We start from the raw sequence: 27,996 nt of genomic DNA on the forward strand, positions 1-27,996 counted from the left end.
ATCTTGGTTATTCTTGCAGAAAATAGAGCTCAATGTTTTTGTGTGGGGGAGGGGGAGGAGCTTTGAGCTCAAAGTACATTAATAGGCAGTCTATTCCACCTAGAAATAGTGCCAACCACATTCCTTAAGATGCCAGAGTCATCACACTAGCCAAGTCTGATTTCTCAATAATCGGAATCAAGTATAATCACCTCTAGCATATAAGTCTCTACAGTGAGTGGGTTAAATAGGCATCGTACTCCTGGTGTGGTGAGGACTGTGAAGACCAAGACATCTAGAGCCCTGGAATCTAGTTATTGAAGAGGTATAGGACTTCGATCAAGCCAGTCTTTTGGCCTGGTGTCCTCACCTGTAAAATGAGAGGGATGAACTGCATTTTCTATTAGGCCCCTTTCGGCTTTAAGACTTGTTATTCTAAGGTGTACTTTACATACTTCACAAAATCCTGTGAGAATAACAGCTTTGCCAAAGAGGAGTCTCAAGAGAATGCATGCCACTGGGGGGAACCGGGGCGTTAATTTATCAAACATGTTGCTGCTGCTGCTGCTAAGTCGCTTCAGTCGTGTCCGACTCTGTGCGACCCCACAGACGGAAGCCCACCAGGCTCCGCTGTCCCTGGGATTCTCCAGGCAAGAATACTGGAGTGGGTTGCCATTGCCTTCTCCAACAAATGAAAGAGAAAAGTGAAAGTGAAGTCGCTCAGACGTGTCCGACTCTTAGCGACCCCATGGACTGCAGCCTACCAGGCTCCTCCGTCCATGGATTTTCCAGGCAAGAGTACTGGAGTGGGGTGCCATTGCCTGAAACATGTTAGCTGCTGTCAATTTCCAGGTACGGCGCTAGGCGCTGCCTAAGCAATTTGACATCAGCTTGATTTCTCCAAATAGTGCTGAAGAAGTCAGCGATAGATGGAGCAGGCTTTAAAAAGAAAAACTGACTTAGAATGAGATTAAAATAATCTGAAAAAAGAATTATGGAGATGAGGGGGAATTCTTGCCCTAGAGACGGGGTAATCACAAACGGGGCTGTGGAGGGGAGACGCAGGACAGTGCCTGAAGCATTCCGCAAGTGGCACCTGGAGACCCGCCCACTGGCGAGAGGGGTCGAGGGTGCAGCAGCCTGGGGAATGCCGCAGGCCCGTAGGGGCTTCCCGCGCCAAGTCGCCCCGGGACCCCCAGGCGGAAGGTCTCCGTCCCTTTGAAGCGCCCCGGAGCCCAGTCCCGGCCTGCGTCGGGCCCGGCGGCCGGGTGGTGTGGGCAAAGGCCGCTCTGGACATCCTCCGCCCAGCTTTCACTGACGGTTGCCATTTTCCTCCAGTGCCCTGATTGACATCTCAAACGGACCAGAAACACCCATCTCCCCAGCTACTTGCATCTGTCCCGCGACCGGCGCAGCTGCAGGCCGCCGCCCCAGGCGGCTCGCGGCGGGAGGGACTGAGCCCGGGGCAGCCCACAGGGGCCGGGCCGCGTCGCTTACCCAGAGGCCGCCGCGGCAGGCAGGCGGCCGACTTCTCCGTGCGGGAGGGGCGCCTCCCGCGCCGCGTACGTCACGCGGCGGCGCCGGCTCACGCACCCCGCGGCCCGCTCTCGCGCGGCTTCCCGCGCCAGCCGCCCGGCGAAGGGCCCCACGTGACCGCGCCCCTTGTAGCTGAGGAACCAGAGGCGCGGGGGCCGAAGTGTGCGTGCGTGCGTGCATACGTGCGCGCCGTCCCGCCCGCTCGCCCGCCAGCTCAACTGGCTTGGCGGGGGTCGGCCCGCTCTCCGGGTGCCTTCACCACGGTTGCTAGTCGTGACTCTGTAGGCGGAAGCGTGGAGAGCAACCTGAGCGTCACAGGCTCCCCCACACACAACCGCGTGACCCGGGGACTTTCCCCAGGGTGTGCAAAAACACAGGCACCACCTCAATTCAGAGATGGGGGCGGGAAAGGGTGCACCCGCGTCTTCGCGGGAAGAGGAGTGAGGGCGCGGGGCCAGGGAAGCTTAAGCCCCGGGAGCCTACGAGGGGAGGCGGTCGGGCGGGGTGGGGCATGGCGGGGGAAGTGACTCAAGGCCAGAGGCGGACAGGCCCACGGAAGGCAAGCGTGGGGGAGGTGCGGGGAATGGGCGACCCTGAACCGACCGGTAGCGCACGGGACTGGACGAGGGTTCCGGCGCCCCCCAAACGCTAGAAACGTACTGTGAGGGAGGGTCCCAGCTGCTGGGCCCTCTGGGGCCGGGCTCTGACATCTGGACGGAGTGGGAAAGCAGCAGCCTGCCCTTGGGGAGCCGGGAGGAGCCCAGTCCCATCCAGCTGTGCAAACAGGAGGAGGAGGAGGTCCCAAGCCTACCCTTGGGAAAGGGGCGAGAGGGGTGGTCAGGCCGCCGCCGCGCCGGCCCCCGCGGTGCGGGTTGCGCCAGCCTCCTCGGAGCCCGACGCAGAAACTTGTTGCAACAAACAGGCGACCGCGGGTGCCCCTAGCAGCCAGCGGCGGAGTGGGTGGGCGGTCGAGAGGGAGGGGAAGGCTGGCGGACGCCGCAGCGAACTGGTGGGCAGACCCGGAGTCGCCGCGTAAGCGGGGCCGGCTCAGTGCGGTGCAGCAGGCGCGGCTGTGCGGCAGCGGAAGTCCTTTGTTGCAGCGCAGTCCCTGGCAGAGCCAGAGCCTCTCCGCGCAGCCCAGCCCGAGCGCCGCGCGCCGCCGCCACTGCAGCTCTCGGCCCCTTCGCCTCCGCCCGCCTTTCCCGCTGCCGATTTGCCTTAAACTCCCTAAAATCTCCGCAGCCCCGGTTCCTGCTGCGGCCGGTGAGTATTTGCCAGTTATGGGGCTATTTGCGCAACTTTGGCCCGGGCTGCAGGGCGGCGGGCGGCGGGCTCAGCGGAGTGCGGGACCCGAGCGGCGCCGACCCGTGCGGGGAGCCGGAGCGCCGCGGGCGCACGGCGAGGACCCGGTGACGGGTGACTGCCGGGCCGCCTGCTTGATCCCGCCGCCCGCCAGCGCGCCCAGTCGGGGACGTGCGGCCTCCCTGGGTCGGAGGCGAAGCCCCCACGGAGACTAGTTCCCAAATTAGTTACCTTCTTTTCCCTTTCTTTCTCTGCTTTTTTTGAGGGGGGAGGGGAGGGGAGGTGTAGACGGGAGGCGGGAGGAGCCGGTTGATTGACGTGCCCAGAGCCCGCTTCTCTCAACTTACAGCCGCGGCTCCTTGGCGGGTGGGAGGGGAAGTGTCCCGGAGCCCGAGGCCGCAGACTTGGGCGCGCTCCGAGGGAGGAGGCGTAAGAGCCGTGCAAATTCTTGCCACGCTTTTTCCCACCCCCTCTTGCCGTCACACTCGCTGTTTTGTTCAGTAAAAAGTGGTAGGTCTCGGGTTTGGGGATTTTTAGTGGAAAGATCCGTTTCCTGGGAAGAAAGTGCTGTCCTTTCCAGTGGTGGGCGCTTGCTAGAGTTCTTTTAGTGTTCGGTAAATATGTTGGATGTAGATCGGGAGCAGTTAACACTAAAATATGTAGGTTTGGGTCTGAGCTCACCACTCACCCCGTCTCCCTTCGTACCTAAGCAGCGCATCTGCGTGATCTGAAAGGCTGACATGACATTTTCCAAGCTGGGAGCGTCAGGGAGATGTTGATGAAAGTCCTTGATGTTTTCTGGGGACAGTACGGCGTTTGTATGTAATAATATTTCTAAATCAAACTGGTATGCACGCGCAGGTTCTTTACTGGCCTAAGTGTATTCCCATGCAATATGTATCACGTCAGGAAAACTATGCCAGCAACGAAATATTTCCCCTTTGACACTCGATCCCAAGATGTGGTCCCAGGCTCTTTGAGACTTAGAATCAGTCGTTTGAGCTCAAGTTCAAGGCACTCCAGAGCAGATTTGGTGAAGGATGCCGTTCTCATGATAACTACTAAGCAATCACATTTTTCTTTGAAATTAGGAAATTTTGTCATTTCAAATGGATATGATGAGATTTGGAATACAAAACGATGAAGCTTGAATGATGGCTGGCCATCAGAACCTCAAAACTTTTGAGTCACTTGCTAGATATAAAGTCTCAGAAATACCTGAATGGGTTTGGAAGAAGCTAGATGGGGCTTCTTTATCTTAAACAGAAAAAAATTGAACCGTAGTGATGGGGAAATACTTTCCCAGAGATTGATAAAATAATGATAGTCTGCAAGTAGAACCCTCAATCAGCATCTTATATTCATTTTAAAAGCAGGTTTCTCTATTACAACCAGATTTTCATGGTATAGAATAACAACTGCTCGAGTTAAGCAATCTTACTGAAGCCTTTCTATTCTTCGTACCCCAGTATGGCATAAATTGGAGGCAAGGGGGAGCCCTGATGCATCGTTGTCAAAGAGAAATCATATTTAACCAGGACCCTAGCAGGGCAGAGCAGTCTCAGACACTTGCTCTTGACCTTGTGTTTTATTTCACTTTAATGCAGCTAAATTTTTGTACTGTTTCCTCATTCTCTTTTCCCAGGCTCTGGGGAAGATATAGTTCATGGAGCTTTTTAAGGGTATCTCTTTGTGCCTTGCAGAATAACCATTCTAATATGCAAGAGAAAAGAAGTGCCTGCTTTCAGGCCTCTCCTCCATCCAAGAGAAGTGCTAAGCCTTTGCTATTAAGCTCTGGTCCAAAGGGGAGAGAGAACCATTTGAGATTAAAAATACAGAAAATTTTCCATAAATTTAATTTTTAAGCTACAAACTGTTGTCTTTCTTTCTGCTCAAAAAAATTGAGATACATTTGAAAACAAAAATTTGCTTGAGAGGTCACTTTGGTCCCTGTAGGATCTTGTCTCCTGACACTTTCTTGTGCTGTTATCTCTTACCGTAAAAATTGAAATTATTCTAATACTCTTATGGGAACCAAATTAAAAGGGATTCATGTCTTTTTTTTTTCCTCAGAATAGAAATGTTTTTTAATATAAAATTCATTTTCTTTATAAAAATTCAACCTATACCAAAGTACATAAAAAACAAAAATGAAAGTAAGTTTGACTCCCACTCCTTAGAGATAATCACTGTTAACAGTCAATTCCTTGTTTAAAATGGGAGAGGGCAACATTTGGTCATACTGTGCTGCTGTGTGCACCTCACCCTGGCTAGGGACAGCCCTGATGATTCATGGACTCATGAACTCATGCTGTCTGTTCACTATTCTGGTTGGTGAGAATTGGCGAGGTAGAGAAAAAGGGAAAGTTTTGCATTAGAGTGGTTTAAAATTCTATGATTAAGTAACAGACATGAGAGTTTAAATATAACAGGGCTGCTATTTTAGGTTTGTCCTTATGAAGTACTTACTGTAGCTTGGCAGGCTAGTTCTCACACTTTAATGTTAATGTTGGTGTCAAGCCTTTGATGGGTTGATTTATACTGGCCAAACTCATTAAAGCAAAACCAAACCCTCACATTTGTAAAGAGTTTCATAATTTATAGTTGGGGAGGAATAGTTATACTTATCATTAAGACCACTGCCAGGATATCACTGTGCTGATACAGGGTGAGAGGTCCCTCTGGATCTGTATCCAGAGGTAACATGGCAAACATCAAGGAAAGGAAACTAGAGAAAAGAAGAAGATTAATGACTGTGGGTTTCAGATGTGGCCTAGAAGGAGACAGTACATATTTAAGTTAGATTTCTAAGTATACTCATATTGTGGCACATATAAGAAGTCTTAAGAGTACAGAATCACTCATTTCTTAGCCTGGTATTTTCAAGAAGAGTAAACTGTGAAGTAGCTGATATTCTGAAAACAAATTGCTGAAATAGTACATAGAAGTTAAATAACAACATTGGTTGATAGTGTTGAGGACATGAGTTTTTTTGTTGTTTGTTTTGTTTTTCTGTGATTTGAATTTAAAATCACTTTCAAAATAAAATTGGAAAATTAAAAGAATTAAATCTCCAACCAGATTTTCTGTTGTCTGTTTGAGATATGATCATTTTTAGAGATAATTGAAGAGCTCCATCCTCACTTTAAATCTTTTGTATTAGAGGAGGGCTTCCTTTGATGGGCGGTGGGAGTCAGCAGATGGAAGAGGAAATGGGGAGAGTAGGGCATTCTGCCTGCAGTATGGGGCTTTATAAGAATGGGGTGACTCTGGGAGGCTTAGAATGTCCAAAGGGACACTTCAGTTAATAGTCATTGCCAGAAAGAGTGTTTTCTGGCTGCAAACACTGAAACTTAGGGCTCTGAATCAAGAGTCAGAGTTTGAGTCCCATCTTAAAAGATGAGCACTTAAGTATCAACCACTGAACCTATTTCTTCATTTCACAAAATGAGGATAGTAAAAATACCTATCTCAGCGTTGTTGTAAAAATCAGTTGTATGGGAAATCACATTAATTTTTGACTATTATATAAAAGTAGCCATAATTGAAATAATGCAAAAAGTTCATAAGCAAAATAAAACTTGCCTTCTTCAACACTTATTCATTCAAAAACTGATCAAATACCAACTAAATGTCAGGCAACTGTTAGAGGCTTGGGACACAGAGATGACTAAGATAGTGCCCTGATCTCAGGGAGCCTACAGTGAAGCAGGGGAACCACATCATAATAATCCCTGCCATTGAGTGTGGTGATAGAGCATCCCAGTTTGAATGATACGTTATTTGTATGAAAGCACAAAGGCGTTTGCTGTGTCAGTTAGTTTGAGATGAGGGGAAATATTAAATAGACTTAAGACTTAAAAATGGAGTTAAGCTTCTTAGAATGAACATAACTTTTTTTTTTTTTTACTTTAATTTTTTCAACATTCTGGAGGCCAGGTGCTTTTTGTTGTTGTTTATAATGATTTATTTATTTTTGGCTGTGTTGGGTCTTCACTGCTGCACAGGCTCTTTTCTAGTTGTGGCAAGCAGGGGCTCCTATCTGGTAATGGTGCACGGGCTCCTCATTGGGCTGGTTGCTCGTGTTCTGGAGCACAGGCTCTAGGACACGTGCGCTCAGTAGTTACAGCTCCTGGGCTATAGAGCACAGTCTCAATAGTTGTGGCACGTGGTCGTAGTTGCTCTGCAGCATGTGGGATCTTCCCAGATCAGGGTTTGAACCAGTCTCCTGCACTGGCAGGCGGATTCTTTACTACTGAGCCACCAGGGAAGCCCCTGAACATACTTTTTATGATACTCTTTTTATTGGTTTCAAGGTGTGTGAAGTTTTCAGGATTTTGGTTAGAATTAAAAATTTAACACTTGGAGCTACACAATTGAAAACAATACAATTAAAAAATGTATGTGGACTTGCCTTCTTCAGAAAGAAGGAAGCTGGATAGTCCCTCCCATCATCTTAGAGCTGCCTGACCAGTTTTCATTCAGCAACATTTACTGGGTACACACCATGCTGCAGAGAATTGAACAAGCCAAAGTCCTGGCCTTCAAGTTGCTCACAGTCTAGTTGGGAGACCAACATATGGATAATTGTGGCAACATATGGATAATTGTGGCAATTGATTCTTATTTAGCAGTTGCTCCATGACACACCTCCTTATAGTAACCCTAAACCCTAGGGAAGATTGTGTGTCAGTTGCTCAGCTGTGTCCAATTCTTTGTAACCCCATGGACTGTGGCCCTCCTTGCTCCTTTGTCCATGGAATTCTCCAGCCAAGAATACTGGAGTGAGTTGTCATTCCCTTCTCCAGGGGATCTTCCCGACCTAGGGATCGAACCCAGGTCTCCTGCATTGCTGGCAAATTCTTTACTACCAGAGCCACCAGGGAAGCCCTAGGGAGGATTATCATCCCCATTCTCAGATGAGAGAATTGAGGCACAGTTTAGATGTAACCTGCTTGAGTTCATACATCTACTAAGTGACAGAGCCAGAATTTGAATCCAGGCAGTCTGGTTAGTCTGTGCATTAACATCTGCTTTATGTTGCTGTTCTGATGATTTAAAAAATAGCATAGTCAGTGCAAAATAAGGAGATAATACACAGTAATATCAAAACCTAAATCAGTGGGAGAGGGAGGTCTTACAGAATACTTTCTGGAGAAGGTGATTGATTCTTAAAAGATACGTGGTGGGTTCAGACAGTTAGCTGAAAACAGCTAAAAACCAGTTAGCATGAATCAAAATGGAGATAAGAAATACATGAAGTATATGGAGTTGGAGGATGGGGGAGGTGGCAAGCAGTTTGATGCTGCTTGTCTGAAGTTTGAAGCAGTAACCACAGAGGAGACTAGATGGGTGGACCGGAAGGGCTTTTGTATGCTTTCCTTAAGGAGTTTGCATTTCAATCTGAGGGTATGTGAAAGGACTCAGAAGCAGAATGACAGGGTCTGATTTTTGTTCTTTATGAATCATCTGAGGGTGAAGGATAGATATGAGGGACCAGTTAAGGAGCCTATTGTAATAATTTAGAAGTAAAGATAGATGCCTCAAAGGACAGGAAAAGTAAGGATGGGATAGAGGGGCAAATTTGAGAAATATTTAGTGAGAAAATTGGCAAGACTTAGTTAACTGTGAGGCAGAAGTCCTAGGTGACTCACAAGTATCCTGGGTGGTTAGTGCATGATGGAGGTGGGGGAAGAGCAATTTTAGGTGGGTCCCAGACAAAGTCACAGAGTGAGTATGTTGAAGAATAGGGTTCCACAAAATGAACCCTAAGAATATGAATGCCACGTGCAAAAAGGGACTTCCTGGTGAAGCTGCCTTTTACTGAGACAAGCCTGCTGTTCACCCAGTGCCCTCTGGTGGTCAGTAGATGCCATGTTGCCTCCTCAGGATGAACAGATCAAAATGAAGACTGAATTAAATGCTTTTCTCCTGGAGAGAGAGAATATTTCAGGAGTCACTATGTTTCCTTTGCATTCTGTGTGAATAAATTCATTTCCTAGACCTAGCACCTTGACTTCAGTAACCTCATATAACCTTCATATAACCTCAGTTATTCAGAAGTTATTTGGTTGACAACGTCAGCAAAGAGTAAGGCAGTTTGTTGCCTATCAAAAATTAAGATAGGTTAAACAAAGTGCATGAATTAAAACCTTATCATACTCATAAAACACTTCCCTAGGTCCTCACAGAAAATTAAATTATTTATGTAGACTCAGTTTCAATGAGTTTTTGTTGAATTTCATAACCCATAACAGAAGTAGTAGGCTACAGGAGATCAGCAGACCTTTTAGAAGTGACAGCAGTTGGCCTGGACAAGTAAGGAGACAGAAGAATACTAACCACCCCACAAACTACACTCTCCAAAAGTATAACAGCCTCAGGCTGTTTTGTGTAGGTGTGAACAACCCTTGCAAATTTGAACAGTTCCTATTTTTCAGAAAAACAAAACTGGTGCAGAGGAGCTAGTAGCCAGCCAGGTGTTGCTGTATGTGGGGCAGCTGTTGGAATTGGAGGAGGAGCCCCAGACCAGAATGAAAGAGACCAAGGTCCTGTCCTGTCATCTAAAAAATTAGATTGGACTTTGAGTATGACTTAATTTCTCAGGGCCTGTTTGTTTTCTCATCTATAAAGCAGCAGGTTGAACTTGATCACTTGGTAAAATTCTGTGAATTTTGTTCACAATGATGACATTAATGTTTAAGAAAAATTCTGTTGCTCTTGGATTAGAAAGACAGTTTTCATCTCTGGTTTATATAAGAGTTACATGAGGAGTATGGTTATCTCTATTTTACAGTTGAGAAAGCAGGCTCAGAGAGGTGAAGAAAATTTGTAGTTGGGTAAGTGGTAGAGCTGGTATTCAAATCTATCAATGTCTGCTCCCTGGGGTCTTATTTAATATGTTCATTTAACAAGCATGCATTAAGTGCCAACTCCATGGGAATCGTGCTAGGCACAGGGAACACAAAGTCCATTAAGTCTTGTCCTGGTCTTGGAGAGCTGAGTGTAGTAGGCATTGCTGTATAGTCTCTCTGTTAGTGCTAAAGGTGCAAGTATTAATACTACTACAGAACAGTTGGCGCTAGTGGTAAAGAACCTGCCTACTAATGCAGGAGACTTAAGAGACACAGGTTCGATCCCTGGGTGGGGAAGATCCGTTGGAGCTGGGCACGGCAACCCACTCCAGTGGTCTTGCCTGGAGAATCGAGTGGACAGAGGAGCCTGGTGGACTACAGTCCATAGGGTCACAGAGAGTGAATCACGACTGAATTGACTTAGCACGGCATGCACTGCACAGCACAGCACAGTTAGGACAAATTAATACACAGCCTCATTGGGGTTTTTAAAGACTGTATGGTGTGAGGACAGAATGGAGCCACCATTTATAGCTTTGTTTCAATGGGAATATGTTTTAAGTTCCAAATAACTTAAAGTTTTGGAGCATAACCCAGTAAAATTTCAGAACTTCCTGTACTAAGTACTGAATTTGCAGTCTAATAATCAGTCAGGATGCCTATTCTAAAAAGTGAATAAAATTTTCTAAACTTGATGATGACTGTCCAATTTCAGCACCTTGAATTAAAACGTGTTCTCTTTAGGAAACAAACCTGTATAACCAGTTCTTCCTAGAAATCTCAAGGAGAAAACCTAAAGAATTTTACTGAGGTTAAATTTAGAGATTGGAACACTGTATACCCTGGAAAATGGTATTCTAGGAAGAACTTTGCCAAGGTGACCTTATTTTTATAGGCGGCAAAGTCATTAAGGCTATGATCTCAAGCTGAAAAGTCATATTGCTTGTGTTCTAATCTCACCAAGTACTCTGTGGCCTTAGGAAGGTTATAGAACATTGTGTTCTGTTTTCTTATCTGGAAATGGGTCTTAGAACATACTTTGTAGGATTGTTATGAGGATTAAATGATAAAATGATATACATATTTACATGCACATATACATGTTTTATATATAATACTATATATCTTACTGTTGACATACCAGGCTCCAGTTTAAGCAGATATATGTTACACACACACACACACACACACACGTGCTTGATAGTAAGGTCAGTGAAACAAATTTATCTTCCCTCCCATTACATTTTCAAGCTTTTATTTTTGCTGATGTGTACCTCTCCCCAATTGTTTACATACACACCAGTGCAGATATCTGAAATGTCTTTCCCCTTGCTTTCTACTTTTCTTTCTTATCCTCACTTGTGGAGACTTTAGTCAAATCCTTCCTAAAGGCCACTGTTCTAGTACAATTCATGCTTTTCTCTTTGTAAACTCTTACTGAGCTTTATTGAATATAATTTAGTATTTAATTTTTCTCAAATTGTTTCTTGGTTTACAATGTAATCCCTCAGGGAATTCCCTGGTGGTCAAGTGATTAGGACTCGCACATTCACTGCCAGGGCCACGGGTTCAGTCTGTGGTTGAGGAACTAAGATCCCACAAGCTTCACCGCTCAGCAAAATAAAAAAATAAAATGTAATCCCTCGTATGTAATTAGCTCTACTGTATACCATCCTTCTCCACCGCCCACCTCAGTGCTTTATGCTGTGTTAGGAACATGGTGGGTGTTTAATACATTCTGATATTCTGGTTTATAAGCAAAGAGAATCCTTTCACTACATTTCAGGCTTCTTAAGAATCTAGTCTATAGCCCTCAAGTCAAATCCATATACATACATTTATCATATAAGACATAGAAATAGATATGAGGAAATGAATATATGTACTTAACAATTACCTTTGAGACACAGAGGTAATTGTTAGTTCAGAGATTGGGATGCTGAACTATAAACTCAACTGCATGTGTGTGCTCAGTCATGTCTGACTCTTTGTGACCCTGTGGACTGTAGCCCCCCAGGCTTCTCTGTCCATGGGATTTTTCCAGACAAGAAGACTAGAGTAGGTAGTCATTTCCTTTTCCAGGGATCTTCCCAGCCCAGGGATTGAACTCACCTCTCTTGCATTGGCAGGAAGATTCTTTACCACTGAGCCACCTGGGAAGCCCTGAGCTGTGTAAATGGTTCTCAGAAGAGTGTTCTTAGTAATGCAAGTCATTGACACAGATTAGAGGGTGGATGGATGTGAGAGTTGGACTGTGAAGAAAGCTAAGCACTGAAGAATTGATGCTTTTGAACTGTGGTGTTGGAGAAGACTCTTGAGCGTCCCTTGGACTGCAAGGAGATCCAACCAGTCCATTCTAAAGGAGATCAGTCCTGGGTGTTCTTTGGAAGGACTGATGCTGAAGCTGAAACTCCAATACTTTGGCCACCTCATGGGAAGAGTTGACTCTGGAAAAGACTCTGATGCTGGGAGGGATTGGGGGCAGGAGGAGAAGGGGACAACAGAGAATGAGATGGGTGGATGGCATCACCGACTCGATGGATGTGAGTCTCAGTGAACTCTGGGAGTTGGTGATGGACAGGGAGGCCTGGCTTGCTGCAATTCATGGGGTCGCAAAGGGTCGGACACGACTGAGCGACTGAACTGAACTGAACTGACTGATTCGCCTTATCGGAGAAGGCAATGGCAACCCACTCCAGTACTCTTGCCTGGAAAATCACATGGGCGGAGGAGCCTGGTAGGCTGCATTCCATGGGGCTGAGAAGAGTCGGACACAACTGAGCGACTTCACTTTCACGCATTGGAGAAGGAAATGGCAACCCACTCCAGTGTTCTTGCCTGGAGAATCCCCGGGACGGGGGAGCCTGGTGGGCTGCCATCTATGGGGTTGCACAGAGTCGGACACGACTGAAGCGACTTAGCAGCAGCAGCAGGGCAATAGAAACATCAAGCAAAACTGTTTTTTTCCATTTAAGAGATTTAGCAATGAAGGAAAAGTATTTCTGAAACCTTACTATGTCAGTGAGAAATTTTCTGAAATAGCTTAAAGTATAATTTAGGGAACACATCTACTGAATAAGACTAGATGCACATATACAGACACAACCACATTACAGATGGGAGTTCAGATTGGGTAGTATTTTGTGCAAGGATCTTAATAAATCTCATGTTAAGGACTCATGCCCAATCCTTGCTGACTGTTCTTTGCAGAAGGGCACACTGCAAGGAGTATGTAGTAATCACTGTTTAGTGGTTAGTACCATCTGGATGGTCAGGAATCCCAGTTCCTACTTTACCACAGTTAACCCTCCTTAATACATTGTTTTAACAGCACTACATCATTGTCCTTGTGTGAAATAAGCCTGTTTGACCAGATTAGATCTCTAAGCTCTAAAAGCCTCTGAATATCTAAATTACTGAATATTCTTAATGTGCTTGGTAGCTGGTTTTGAATTTGAGAAAGCTGGTTAAACTTTTTCAAACTAAAATTTTAAAAATCCAGTGCATCACCTAACTCCTTATTCCTCTAGAGAACTACATCCACACTGGGTTTCCTTCTAGCCTTGGGAGAACCCTCAGCTTTGGATCAACTTTGAAGTTTCTGCTCTCAGCCCTAGCCCTTTGACTTGTGGCTGTACAAACTTGCTCTACCAGTGATGCAGCTAGTAGTAATATACAAACAAAAGCAATCACAGAATGTCATTGTAAAAACAAGAATTGAAATCTAAACATTTATTAAAAACAGGTAACAAGCTTTACTGTAACAAAGTTCACTATGTTTTTGGGGGGTAGCATTATTAAGGATATAAAAAAAGAGCAAACTTCTTTTGGAATTTGAGTGAAACTTTTTTTTTTTCCTACCCCCCCCCCCCCCCCGCTCCCCAGTCTCCAAGTGCAACTATTGTTTAATAAAAGTGAGTGAAAATAAAGATTTTAATGCAAAAATTATTCTCAAGACATAAGCTAAAAGTCTCACAGGAATTTAGATCCTTCACCCATGATTCCACCTCCTGCCTTTCTGTTTGTTTTTGTTTTGGTGTTATTAAGCTGCCTTAAAGCTTTTCTGAATGAGATGTAACAAGAAGAGAGTTGTTCATGCTAATGTGTGAATGGTTGCTAGTAAAGGTTACTCTCCCTAAAATCAGCTTGACTCAGAACTTGGTTGTAATGTTGTAGAAACAACAGTTTTATATCAGCCTAAGAGCTGTAGTATTAGCATTAATTTTTGACAAAAAGGTACTTGTTCAGCTTGCAGCTGTATGAGGGGAAGATGGAAATACAGAGACGTGGTGGTGGTGGGATTCATACTCAGGTCTGTTGGACCCTGAGCCCTTGTTCTGTCCATCACAGCACATTGCCTTCATGCATAGTATGTGAGTATGTGTTGAGTGAAGTAACTCATCTAGAGCAATAAGTTGCCCTCAGTGATGTATCCTTGAGATTATAGGATACCTATGTTGTTGCCGATTCTCAGTACTTTATACAGTGCCTGGTACACCAAAATACTCAACAGATTTTTGAGTTAATGTATGTTAAAATGCTGTCGATTCTCGTTTTAGTATTTTGTTTAACACAGAATGTATGTTCACTAATTTAAGTGAATTATAACTGTAGCTACAGATGTGCCTATCATATTGGTCTATGTGGCTGCATTCATTGTGGTTGCTGACCATAAAACTGCTTTTCCTTTAGATTAGAAAGGTCTTTGGAACTTTTAAGCTCTTAATGTCATTATTTCAAGCATAAGACATTTAAACCTGAAAGTTTTAACAGATAAACTGCTGGCTTTCATACGGATGGGCTCTTACTTAGAAGGAAATTTTAAGACTGTCTAGTCAGACTTCGCTCCTGTGCTTAAGGAAGCGACACTACCATCACAACTGCCACTATTCCTTCCATTAGTTATCACGTGCCAAGTACTGAACATTCCACACATGGCTCCTGTGAAGCCTCATGTTTGATACGATTTTTGAGGTGTAATTATCCCCACTTTGACAGTTCAGGACACTTGGGGTCAGTGAGGACAACCAAGTCATCTAAGGTGGCAAAGCTAAGTTGGAACTCAGGCCTGTCTGACCCAAAGCCTTTTCACTGTACTGTCCCCAACAGAATTTCTTCCCTGCTTCTAGATGGGACAGTCATTATCCTCTAGATGACTTTGTTTCATTTTTTAACAACTCTTATTATTAGAAGAAAATGTGAGATAATATCTATCCTTCTACCTCTTTATTCATTAAAGGTCTCTCTGAATCCTGTAGAACAGTGGTGTCCCCAATCTTTTTGGCACCAGGGACCGGTTTCGTGGAAGGCAAGTTTTCCAAGGTCTGGGGTCAGGGGGGTAGTTTTGGGATGAGTCAAGTGCATTACATTTATTATGCACTTTATTATTATGTACTTCATCAGCTCTACCACCTCAGATCATTAGGCATTAGATCCTGGAGGTTGGGGACCGTTGCTGTAAAATGTCTATAGACCTAGAAATCTCATCCTACATAAAATGGGCTTGGAGGGGGTCAATATTTGTGTGTGAGTGTGTGTTTTAACTCTTTAAATAAGGATTTGTTGTTGTTTTATGTTATTGTAATTTTTATATAACTTCATAGTCTGTGGTTATTTACTTGACTTTGCATCCTGAAAACTTTTCTCATTTTTTTATAGCCTTCATTCATGAATATAATTTTCATAAAGGCCACATGACAGTGAATTTTTGGAAGTGGATTTACCTTGGTTTACTTACAACTCCCATATTATCGGGCATTTCGAGTTATAAATAACACACTGATAAATACCTGAGCATACATTGCATTTTGTATATAGCTACATACTGAACATGACTCAATTCTGATACAGATATCTAAGTTACACAAGGTTGGAATACTATACCTACTTGTAATACTACTTGATCTGGCTTACAGAAAAGGTCCAGACATTTCAATTTAAAGATGGCAGTAGGTCTCATAAGCCATCTTCATTTCACCAGGGGCATGTCCCTACTGTGTAACTCTGATTTCAGGCAGGAAGAAAACAAGCAGGGTGATCTTTAGGCAGTAGGGGGAAGGGGTATGTGACCCACATGTGATTTGTGACAAAAAGATAAAAAGCAAGTAGAAGTAAGTAAATTTAGATAATTTCTAATTATCACTGCAGAGATTAAAAGGTGTGGAGACATGAATGTTTTATTTCTGTGAACAGCTTGTTCAGTTGTTCTTTTTATGTTCAGTCAAATTGCATAGGAACTTATTTTCAAGTAGAAGATAGATACTGAAATTTTATTTATACAGGTTAAAAATCAGGGCTAACATTGGATCTTATTTTAGCTTTGTAATATAATTGGACTTACAGGGCTCCTGTCTTTATTCAGCATCAGCTCTGTACATTAAAAATATTTATATGATGATAAGTGAAGAAAACTAGTTGCAGAAAGATATGTACAGTACAGTATCATTTAGGTTAAAAAAAAAAGTTAAAAAAAACCAAAGCAAAACTATTTGTCTGGCATGTAGTGGATACTCAATAGCTGTTGACTCTGTAGGTATACATATAAACAAATTTGAAGATAAATAATCGGAGAGGTTATCTCTGGAAAGAGGTATGTGACCTAAGGTGTGTTTTTATGTACTTTTATGTTTTAATTTTTTTCAATAAGCATGTGTTCCTTTTGTATACCTTTTTTTTAATGAGTGAAAAATGAAGAAAAATTTACAATCTAAGGACAGATACCTCCTTCCCAAATAGGTCCCCTGTTTCTTTATACAGAATTACTCCTTCTCTAATAAATTAAGAGACAGGCATTGACCAAACCTATTTGCTTGGTACCATTTGCATGTAGTCTAATAAGCTTTAGTGAGTAGAATTTTTCTAAGGAAACTTTCAAACATACAAAAATAGAATTATGTCTACCTCCTAGCTTCGATAGTTATCACCACAGGACCAATCTTGTATCATTTATAGCCTATACCCACCCCACTGGATTATTCTCAAGCATATCTTAGATGTATCATTTCATCAGTAAACACAGCAGTATGTGTATGTAAAAGATAGGATGCTTTTAACACAACCAAAATACCTGCATCACACTTAAGGATGAGCAATAATTCCTTTATATCAATCACCTGAAGTTTTTTTTTTTTAATATTTGGCAATTACTTTCAATTCAAATTGCTATTTTACTTGCTTTCACTGTATTCTTCAAGTACTTTAAAACTAGTGTCTTTTTTCCTTTCAAATTTAGTTTGAAATTGCATGTTTCCTCCTAGAGTTGTAATGAAACCAAAATGATGGGTTTTGCTTTTGATACCTTTGCTTGTATTTCTTAAAATAAAAATGAGAAGCTTGAATAAATGGCTGGGTATCTTCACCTTTAAGTTTTAAAAGTGATTCAGGTATATATTAATTGAGTTTTACTACGTTAGAATGGACAGCTCTTTTTTTTCAAGTGCTTTTCTGATTTCTTGTCTGATTTTAATGTTTTTGTTTTACATAGGTCTCTAATTAATAGAAGATGGCAAAGCCCAGCCACAGCAGCTACGTCCTTCAGCAGCTAAACAACCAAAGGGAATGGGGTTTTCTCTGTGACTGTTGTATTGCGATTGATGACATTTACTTTCAAGCACACAAAGCTGTTCTAGCTGCTTGTAGCTCCTATTTTAGAATGTTTTTCATGAACCATCAGCATAGTACTGCACAACTGAATCTCAGCAACATGAAAATTAGTGCTGAGTGTTTTGATCTCATTTTGCAGTTCATGTATTTAGGAAAAATTATGACAGCTCCTTCCAGTTTTGAACAGTTTAAAGTGGCAATGAACTACCTGCAGCTGTACAATGTCCCTGACTGCTTAGAAGACATACAGGATGCAGATTGTTCTAGTTCAAAATGTTCATCTTCTGCTTCTAGCAAACAGAACAGCAAAATGATATTTGGGGTGAGAATGTATGAAGACACTGTGGCTAGAAATGGCAGTGAAGCTAATAGGTGGTGTGCAGAGCCAAGTTCAACAGTGAATACACCACATAATAGAGAGCCTGATGAAGAGTCGTTGCAATTAGGTAATTTTCCTGAGCCATTATTTGATGTATGTAAAAAGAGTTCTGTGTCCAAATTATCTACTCCAAAAGAACGTGTATCACGACGCTTTGGACGGAGTTTCACCTGTGATAGTTGTGGATTTGGCTTTAGCTGTGAAAAATTACTAGATGAGCATGTGCTAACCTGTACTAACAGACATTCATACCAAAACACAAGATCCTATCATAGGTTAGTGGATATTCGAGATGGAAAAGACAGTAATATCAAAGCTGAATTTGGTGAAAAGGATTCTTCTAAAACCTTTTCTGCACAGACAGACAAATACAGAGGAGACACAAGCCAGGCTGCTGATGATTCGGCTTCAACCACTGGAAGCAGGAAAAGTAGCACAGTGGAGTCTGAACTAGCCAGTGAAGAAAAGAGCAGAGCCGCTGAGAGGAAAAGAATCATCATTAAGATGGAACCAGAGGATATTCCTACAGATGAACTGAAAGACTTTAACATTATTAAAGTTACTGATAAAGACTGTAATGAGTCCACTGACAATGATGAGTTAGAAGATGAAGCTGAAGAGCCATTTTATAGATACTATGTTGAAGAAGATGTCAGTATTAAAAAAAGTGGGAGGAAAACTCTAAAACCTCGGATGTCAATAAATGCTGATGAAAGAGGTGGTTTAGAAAATATGAGGCCCCCGAACAACAGCAGTCCTGTACAAGAGGATACTGAAAATGCTTCTTGTGAGCTGTGTGGGCTCACAATAACTGAGGAGGACCTGTCATCTCATTACTTAGCCAAACACATCGAAAATATCTGCGCATGTGGCAAATGTGGACAAATACTTGTGAAGGGTAGACAGCTTCAGGAGCATGCCCAGAGATGTGGAGAGCCCCAAGATCTGACGATGAATGGTTTAGGAAATGCCGAGGAGAAGATGGACATGGAAGAGAATCCTGATGAACAGTCAGAAATAAGGGATATGTTTGTTGAAATGTTGGATGATTTTAGAGACAATCATTTCCAGATAAACAGTATCCAAAAGAAGCAGTTATTTAAACATTCTGCCTGTCCTTTTCGATGTCCTAATTGTGGCCAGCGATTTGAAACTGAAAATCTAGTGGTTGAACATATGTCTAGCTGCCTAGACCAAGATGTGTTTAAGAGTGCCATCATGGAAGAGAATGAAAGAGATCACAGACGAAAGCATTTTTGTAACCTGTGTGGGAAAGGATTTTATCAGCGGTGTCACTTAAGAGAACACTATACTGTTCATACCAAGGAAAAACAGTTTGTTTGTCAGACATGTGGGAAGCAGTTTTTAAGAGAACGTCAATTGCGCCTGCACAATGACATGCACAAAGGCATGGCCAGGTATGTCTGTTCCATTTGTGATCAAGGCAACTTCAGAAAACATGACCATGTACGGCATATGATTTCTCATTTATCTGCTGGTGAGACTATATGCCAGGTCTGCTTTCAGATATTTCCAAATAATGAACAGTTGGAACAGCACATGGATATTCATCTGTATACATGTGGAATATGTGGAGCAAAATTTAACTTGAGGAAAGATATGAGATCACATTATAATGCCAAGCATTTGAAAAGAACATAAGTGATTTTCTACTGTATAATGTTTAGCTGATAGGAGACAAAACACCAAAGCAAAGGATATGAGCTATTTAGAAAATGATTTTATAAGATGGAATTGTTGAAAAAAATTTTCAAGGCCCTTTTACCTTTAATATTTTTGTTTAGGATCTTAAGTATCTACATTTTAGGTGTTATTAAATGTTTATCATTTTTGTTATTTCTTAATAGAATTCTTTGTTTTTAGTTTGTTTTAGCTATGATTAAAATTACTTTTAAATGTAGATTACAAGTGGTTGTCACCCCTTCAGTGACTATTGAAGCTTAGGTTGTTTTTTTTTTAATCAATAAGGTGATGATGTCACAATTTTTATTTTGTTTTTTAAGGCTACCTTGTGAAATTTTAAACCCAATATCATTGGCCATTCCTGTTTTAAATTTTTAAAATATATATTTTTAAGTAGTTATTTAAAACTATCCCATTTACTTTAGCTTTTTTTTTTTCCTGTAAGTTGAACAATGATTTAGCCACTGTTTATTTCCCTCTTACCAGTGAAATTCATATTCTTAAATTGAAAACTTAGTAGGCAGGTTAGGTGTGCTGAATCTAACCTTGAAGGTTGACATGGGCTCAAACTTGGCCTAAAAAGATTGATGGACCTAAGGAAATTCCTATAAATGAATATTTCCTATAATTGATAAAATATTATCATTTAATAATCACATTTAAAACTTATATTAAGTGTAAAAACCCAATGACTTTACTCCACTTGACAAATTAGTGGGGACAAGTCGTTTTGTTTTGTGATATTAAATTTAACTATGATAGTTAATTAAAAAAGCATATCTTGTATTCATTTAAAATAATTTAAAATATTTTGATTTCTAAAATGTGTTAGTTTATCAATTATTTTTGTTTATAAATAGACTTTAATAGCTTTCTAGGAAGATGACATCTAAAGGAAAATGATTTTTCACCTTTAAAATGACATACTTTTGGAACTTTGAGATTTGAGAAAGCTGCCATGTATATTGATTAATCTAATAAAATAAAGAAATCAATCACAAATCTGGTTGTTCTATAAAAGTAGAGTGTGCAAAAAAAACATGTCTTGTGTTTTATACTAAGATTTGGAGAAAATGTGTTATGGAAAATTACAGTTTTATCAACATGCTTTTTTTTCTGTAAAGGACTAAAAAATTTGAGGACTATAAAATAATAACAACATATAAATGTAAATAGTTTATCATTTTTTAGATAAAGTAGTATTACTGTTAGTTGTTGCTGACACGAGGTCTACATGAATTACATGTGAATTAAAACTGGCAAAACCAGCCCACAAATCCACACATCTGTTGGATAGAATGTGTTTTAATGTAAATTACTTGCATAGTAATACCCTTCTCATAATGAAAGGGATTTTAAATAACTCCTATATTTAAAAGTATAATTTTGTGATTACGAACAGTAATTTAACAGTATTGTTTTTTGTTTATATCACATTTTAAAGATATGCAAGTCATATTTTTATATACAATTTGCATAAAAGAACAAGTTTGCCAAGAGAACTGAGAGACATATTGACTAGCATAGATTTAGTTGAAAGAGAAGAAGACCACAGTGTGTGCTCAAAGATTTGTGGGGACATGGTGAGAGGTGTTAAGTAAGAATTGAAATACTACAGGAGCCATACAGTATTAGAGCAAAATAATGGGAAGTAGAGATGGGGGAAATACACAAAAAGACAAATGAGAAATCAGGATTTTTTTAAAAAAGCTGTATAGCAGAAAAAGCAAGAAAAATGATTCATCTTAGTTCGTGGATACAGTAGTTTATCAAATTATTAAATCTGAAATGCAACTTAAAATGAAAAATGTATATACATTACTGAAGAAAACCTGATAAAAGTTCTGTAACAAATCCAGAGACCATCAGAGAATAGATCTCAAACCATATTTCCAAAGTATATAACATCTTAGTAGCGACTTGGCAGCAGCAGCAGCAGACATCACTTTCTTTGGAACCACTTTTTTCCATGACCCTCTTCAAAGCCTGTATTGCAATGGTTTTCCCACCATTAAAGAACAAGTTTGTTGTTTAGTCCCTAGGTTGTGTTTGACTCCTTTTGCAACCCCACGGACTGTAGCCAGCCAGGTTCCTATGTCCATGGGATTTTCCAGGCAAGAACACCAGGGTGGGTTGCCATTTCCTTTTCCAGGGGATCTTCCTGACCCAGGGATTGAACCCATGTCTCTTGCATTGGCAGGTGAATTCTTTACCACTGAGCCACCTGGGAAGCCTTTAAAGAATGGAAGCCTATCTAAATACTACCACTCTGTAAAAAATGATTTCTACACCCATTGGGAAAGGGGTTTAGTTTTAGAAATGTACTAACAGCCAATTAGCAAGCGAATATATAAACATATATATAAACATTAAACATAATTTTACGTAACTGAGATGTTTATAGTTTCACAAAGCCACACCACAGGATGTGTTTTCCCCGTGTGTTACACAGGACACATGCCTTTTGTTTTGCAACTAGCTACAGCAGTATAAGCTGCTTTGAGTATATGTACAATGTTCCTCATTAAGAGTTCATTTAATGACTACATGCCTCCTTTTAAAACTAGGGGGAGTGAAAACTATCCGACACCTCTCTAGCCCAGTTTTCTCTCACTTCCCTCTCCCGGAGTGGAGCTACAGAGTCATGCCTACTTAATACCACTTCTTACCCTCCAGTGCTATGAAGACAGTGAATCGAGGTTGTGGATGTTGCCTCCTCCTCCTGTCTTTGTAATTTACGTGATTAGGCTCCAAATGTGAAAATGAAGGGGAAATCTAGATAGGTATATATGGAATCTTGTTATTTCTTACAAATATGGTCTTTCTTAAAGGGCCTTTTGTTCTCCAGCAAAAAATCTTGCCACCAATTCCAGCACAGCTCAGATGTTGATAATTTTTAGTAAACAGGACTAAGAATCTCAGAGATTAGTGGATTATGACTCAGAAATTTGTCTTAATCCTGTATTTTTAAAGTAATATTCAGAGAAATGACTTACATGAGTAAAATGGCTAATGTTTAAAGTTTGAGTATAAACAAAAAGAAGCACTCCAAGGGCAAGATACAAAAATTAAAGAATTAAAATAAGGATAGTTTTCTAGAGCAGCCAGCACCAATTAAAAGGAAATATTATAGACCAAGTAAAAATCACAAGTATTGTGGTTAAGAACAAAAATAGGAGCCAGGTAGAAACATTGAGGTAAAAAAAAAAAAAGTGTAGTGAGTAAAAATAGAATTTGATAGGCTAAAATAATGATTAATTCCATTAGAGCTACAGAATGCCTAATGAAACAGCTGTTATGAACATGCCAAGGATATGCATAAACGTGAGATAATATTCCAACGTTTATAGAAAGTGGGAAGAGAAGCTGGTGGTGGTTTGTAACATTCTCTGGTTAAACAATACATGTTCCTATATATCACTAAAGAACTTCTGTATTTAATAGATCTGTGGAAAATTCCCTAAAGACCCAGTGTAACAGTTTAAGTTAAACATAAAACTTGTTAACAAAACACTAAATTAGTACCAACCAGAAGAGAAAAACCTGAATATGTATATGCATACATAGTTGAGAATAAAGTAGTTTGGTGTATTTAATTCTAAATGGGTTTTGAGTTACACTTTTTTTTTTTTGCCATTAATCTACTTTGATTAGCTCATCATTTGTCACCACCCCCACCTCCTTTGTGACATATGCTTCTCAGTGATAGAAGTGCTCTGAAGGCTTTGACAATGCCTAAGATCCCAGGATACCAAAAGGCTCTGTGGGAACATACCTTTGTGGAATGTCTCCCATCTCCTGATACCTGAGGTGCAGTAAACAAGGTGATAGAATGAATGCCAGGGAACTGAAGCAAGTAAAGTTAGATTTGGTGTTAGAATTTGTGGCCCAGATTTGGAAGTCTATGAACTACCCATCCCAGGGCTCTCAGTAATCCCATCATCCATTTCATTAACACTCTTTGTACTCTGCTAAACACTTGATACAGATGTAATTTTAATGAATCGCCATGGCCTTATGAAGTAAGTATTCTATCAATAATTTTCCAGATGGGGGACTGAGGTTCAGTGAGACTGAGTCTTTTTCCTAAGAGCATACAGAAGCTAAATACTAGCACTGAAATTTGAAACTAGGCCTATTTGATTCCTACATTCCTGTACTTAACCATTAAGCAACATACTTTACCAAGAAGTACAAAGAAAAGCCTTTTCAGTTCAGGTAACACGTATGACAGAGCTCCTAGGAGATTCTGTGCTCCTTGTTCATCATCTGTCATCTACTGTGCCTGGTAAGATAGCTGGTAATAGTGGTACCTAAATGAACATATTGAATAATGTGAAAATATATCAGTCAGAAGCAAAACATTTTTGAGTAGATCATTCAGAATGATGTTTTAGAAATGAATATTAAATACTCTTGTTTTAATTTTCCTTTATATTTCTACCTCTGTGATGTTTTGCCTCTGTTATGATTGTTATGTTTTAACCTCTCTGACCAGTCACCATTTCCTTTTATTGGTTATGTGATAAATCATTTGAAAACCTCCATTGTGCCCCCCCTCCAATCAGGACCCTAGAATGTTTTCCTCTTTTGCCTTAGCAGGTGATATGGATAAGAAATTCTTCATTTTTTGGCTAAAAAACAAAACAAAATCCCTAATTATCATTCTGTAAGGATTAAAGTTTACAGAGCAATCTAAGTCTGTCTAAAAACAAGTTATTCTAGCCATCTGTAATTCAATTTACCAAAAGTATTTATGTATTTCTAGTGTAAGCTTACAATCTTACTTGTGAAAGAAATGAAAGATAATTTCAGGAAACAATTGTATATCCACCCTAACCTAGCAGCAAACTTGTAAGAAATGGAATAGTCAACTGGTTTAAGTGAAACAACATCCCTCCCCATCTAATTGGATTTTAATTTCATGCATCTATTGCCTGATTTCTAAAACCTATACAATAGGTTTTACTGTTACTTAACAAAGCCTACTACTTTAATGATCTACCATCTGCCAAATGTTATTTTTTTTAAAAGGTGAGACTAGAAGATGGTGAAGATTCCATACAAAATATATAATCTTTTAGGTGGCCCACTTTCATTGCCTTCTATCAAACTCAAGGACTTATTCCTTGGTAACAAGGGTTGTTGCTGTTTAGTCCCTAAATCATGACTTTTGTGACCCCATGGACTGTAGCCCTCCCGGCTCCTCTGTCCATGGGATTTCCCAGGCAAGAATACTGGAGTGGGTTGCCATTTCCTTCTCCAGGGGATCTTCCTGAACCAGGGATTGAGGCAGTGTCTCTTGCATTGGCAGGAGGATTCTTTACTACTGAGCCACCAGGAAAGCTCCAACATATGGGTCTAGACCAAGTGAAATTTAGCTACTTATAAATTTATATGCTGGCAAGAGGCTAAAGTGCAAGGATTTAGAATGTTTGTGTCTCTAAATATTGGTAAATAAAAACTAAATGACAATAGCAGCTTATAAATTCATGCTAATTTTAAACTAGTTTAATAACACATATGCATATACTTAGTTGACTGAGCATTAAGAAGTTAAATTCATTTAAGTTGCTCCCTTACTATATTTAGGAGAACCAAATCACTAAGGTTTTTGTCACTAATCCATTATTAGTGACAAAATTGTTCATCTTTTCTATCAAATTCCACCACAGATTACTAGTGGGCAGGAAGCCATTTATAATTTTTTTTAATCATCTTACTTGCTGGCAAGAAAAAGACTGTATGAAGATTATAAATCAGTACTTGCCTGTAAATTAAATGTATCAATGTACTAATCACCACTGTAATAAGTAAAAAATCACAGGAAACTCTAGGACTGAAGGATGACAAAAATGTAAAAAAACATGACTTCATGAGTCAGGAATAGTAGTAATTTTATGTGGGAACATTTGAATAACTTTGTACTTACCTATTTGAGAAAAGAATGGGTAGACATCTCATGAATCCCAGTTAAGCTTTATTTAGAAAGTTACTATGTTGTTTTTATTCTACTTAAACCAATTCCTTATAGCAGAATCAGCAGAGCTCATTTTTAGATGACAGAAATATAAACATCTCGATTATGAAAGTCATTGTTTCTTTCAAATGCTTATGTGTTCCTTGATGTGGAAAAAATAAAAAATTTCTTTTATTACAACATTAGGGCAAATCATTGCTGCAAAAAATAAAATTCTACCCAGAATCATTGGGGCAGGTTAGGAGTGCTATGAATATAGGAATTTGAAGGAACACTCCTTTTTGTGTGTGGGTGTACTTCATTTGCAGAGTGTAAAACAATATTTGAAGAGAACAATGTTAGTCTGATGGCTGAAGGCACTCATAAAAAGAACATGAACTTGTTAGATGTATGTTTAATTCAGAGATTTGCTATTAACAAGTACATTGTAAAATTATTTTATTTGAAGGAAAGTACTTTTTAACTGCTCCCTTCCTCCCTACTTTACCTGACTATCCTCCTCTTTGTTTCATATTTATGAGTCCTACCCATTCTTTGTTAGCCCTTGTAAGAAAAAGTTGCCCCAATAGCTGAAAAATTATATTGGTGAAAAGAATACCTTATATTTAAAGGGTATAGTGAATTACATTTGGGAAGAAGTTAAATCTAAGTTTTAGGATCTGTGCTTTTGTTCTCATTTTTTGTTCAATTAACAGTGTGCTGGCCTGGTGCCAAAAGTCATGAAATTCTGACCTAAGATTTATGTTGTATCTTGTAGAGCAGTCAACTTGCAATATTATTTTTCTTGAGTTTTGTCTTTTTCTGTGTGGCAGTGGTCAAATAGGGCCTTCTAAACCTCTGGAGAAGTGAGATCTGAATTTGGAGAGGACATGGGGAAGAATCAATCATCAACAGATAATCTTTAAGTCCAGACCCAGGAATATCAGATCTGAAGTGACACCATCTTTTCTGTCTTCTGACAAACCTCATCAACCCCAAAAGTTCCTGTTGCAAGGATCCAAGAAAACTCAGTAAAGATCTCTTTGGAATCACTTTGTTGTGACAAAATCGATTCACAGTGACTCTCCTATTATTTGTAAAAAATCTGCTAAAGAAAACAACAACATCAGTGATTAAAGCTACACTGAAATGAAACTTTATATGCTAATTATCTTCAAGAGCCCCTCCTAAAATAAAAGGGCTTGTTAGGCTACTAGAAATACATTATAAAGTAAGATAATCACCTATCTGTGTAAACACATATAATTCTAAACTTAAAATACATTACAGTTTATATATCATGAAATGTAGTTAGTTTCAAAAATTATATCCCAAATCTGTAGTTCAGGTTATAAATAAAAAGATGTGGGTACAAAGAAGACGTTACGTGTAAGACCAATATTTTAACAAGATAATCTAGTTATTGCTTAGTGTAATGTGACATTTGCCTTTCTTTTTTTCACTGTATATACCAGTCACAAATCTTGATTATTAATATTAATGAGGCTCCCTTTTAAGTCTGTTGCTTTAAGAAAAAACAGAAGTGGTATTACTTCCATGGTGGTATATATTCACAGATCACAGACAACCAAGAAGAATGTGTCAAGTCACATTTCCTTCTCAATTTAGCAATGTAACCTAATAGGCAGAATAAGCTTCTGTTAAACATTTATTCTTGTTATTAATACATAATACCATGCTTCTCAGTTTTCAAATTTCAAGACAAAATTCAACTAAGTATTGAATGAAACAACTGTTAACATGTTTAAAAAAGCTTTCATGGGAAAATGAAATGTTTGATGATATTTTAACCTGAAGATACATATACATACATTTCTCAACCATATTAATCTTACAGCCATATTATTTGCATATTGTGAATATATTTGTAGTTTTGGTTAACTGCATAGTCAACTCAATATTATCATCATAATCATTGTTTCATCTGCAATATCAAGATGTATATATTCAGAAATGGTTATTTTGTTTTTATGCCAATGCTTTCAAATGTTTTAATAGGGAGTTGCATAAAGAGATCTAACTTAAGAGCATATTTAAGAGCAGATGCAGAATTTAAGTCATTTAACATCTCTAGATATAAAGCAGGATAATAACATGAATATTCTAATAATTAGACTAACTAAAAATCAGAAAAAGGTAATTAAAATGTGATACTGGGTACAGGGGTGAGAAGAGAGATGAGAAATCCACTAAAGACTTCAAATTCATAAGAATTCATCTGCTTTAAGAGAAATAAACAAACTTAGAGAAGTGTTACAGTCTAAAAACCAAAAACTATAGCCAGTTTCTTCTAGAAATATGAACAAGTATATAGAACTGCAGACTTCTAACAAGTAAACAGAAAACAGTAAAGATAAAAGAACACTATCAATAATTCAAGGTGCCAGATCAATATAGTAGAAACTCAACAATTTTTGATTACTGGTGGAATTAGATTTACAGGAGAAATATGACTTAAATTTTGACTGTACTAAACTACAAATGTAATAAATTATAATAATTATAAATAAGTGCATTCTATAATGTGACTACTTTCTGTATATTAGTATAAAATGGAGTATTGGGTTACATAGAGAATTTTTGTTACATTTTTTAATCCACGCTTTAATAAAATTTCCTCCTCTATGTTCAGAATTTAAAATGTCTTTATATTACTTTTT

At 39.9% G+C, this 27,996-nt stretch overlaps 2 protein-coding genes across 11 annotated transcripts in view; one reads left to right on the plus strand and one right to left on the minus strand.

Annotated features, from left to right (window-relative positions):
- Positions 1-2,286, minus strand: part of ZBTB25 (zinc finger and BTB domain containing 25) — a 31,919-nt gene extending 29,633 nt beyond the window's left edge. For 5 of the 8 annotated variants that reach the window (XM_027554315.1, XM_027554316.1, XM_027554313.1 and 2 more), the window contains exon 1: positions 2,176-2,286. In XM_027554315.1, coding sequence (XP_027410116.1) covers positions 2,176-2,285 — 110 coding nt within the window. In that variant the 5' untranslated portion in view covers position 2,286. The other 3 variants (XM_027554317.1, XM_027554318.1, XM_027554319.1) reach the window with 3 other exon arrangements.
- Positions 2,041-27,977, plus strand: ZBTB1 (zinc finger and BTB domain containing 1). 3 transcript variants are annotated; one of them, XM_027554299.1, is made up of 3 exons: positions 2,283-2,778; positions 17,155-19,070; positions 26,149-27,977. In XM_027554299.1, exons 2-3 carry the CDS (start codon positions 17,173-17,175, stop codon positions 26,183-26,185), a joined length of 1,935 nt encoding a protein of 644 aa, XP_027410100.1. In that variant the 5' UTR covers positions 2,283-2,778; positions 17,155-17,172; the 3' UTR covers positions 26,186-27,977. The 3 variants fall into 3 exon arrangements, with proteins under 3 accessions (XP_027410097.1, XP_027410100.1, XP_027410099.1); XM_027554298.1 differs by lacking the exon at positions 26,149-27,977 and adding an exon at positions 14,911-14,979 and having other exon boundaries at positions 17,155-21,393; XM_027554296.1 differs by lacking the exon at positions 26,149-27,977 and having other exon boundaries at positions 2,041-2,778; positions 17,155-22,568.
- The last annotated feature ends 19 nt before the right edge of the window (positions 27,978-27,996 follow it).

Source organism: Bos indicus x Bos taurus, chromosome 10, assembly GCF_003369695.1.
Source record: "Bos indicus x Bos taurus breed Angus x Brahman F1 hybrid chromosome 10, Bos_hybrid_MaternalHap_v2.0, whole genome shotgun sequence".
NCBI classification, from domain to species: Eukaryota; Metazoa; Chordata; class Mammalia; order Artiodactyla; family Bovidae; genus Bos; species Bos indicus x Bos taurus.

Coding starts and splice junctions, on each gene's coding strand:
- ZBTB1 (XM_027554296.1), top strand. CDS start 17,173: ATGGCAAAGCCCAGCCACAGCAGCTACGTCCTTCAGCAGCTAAACAAC.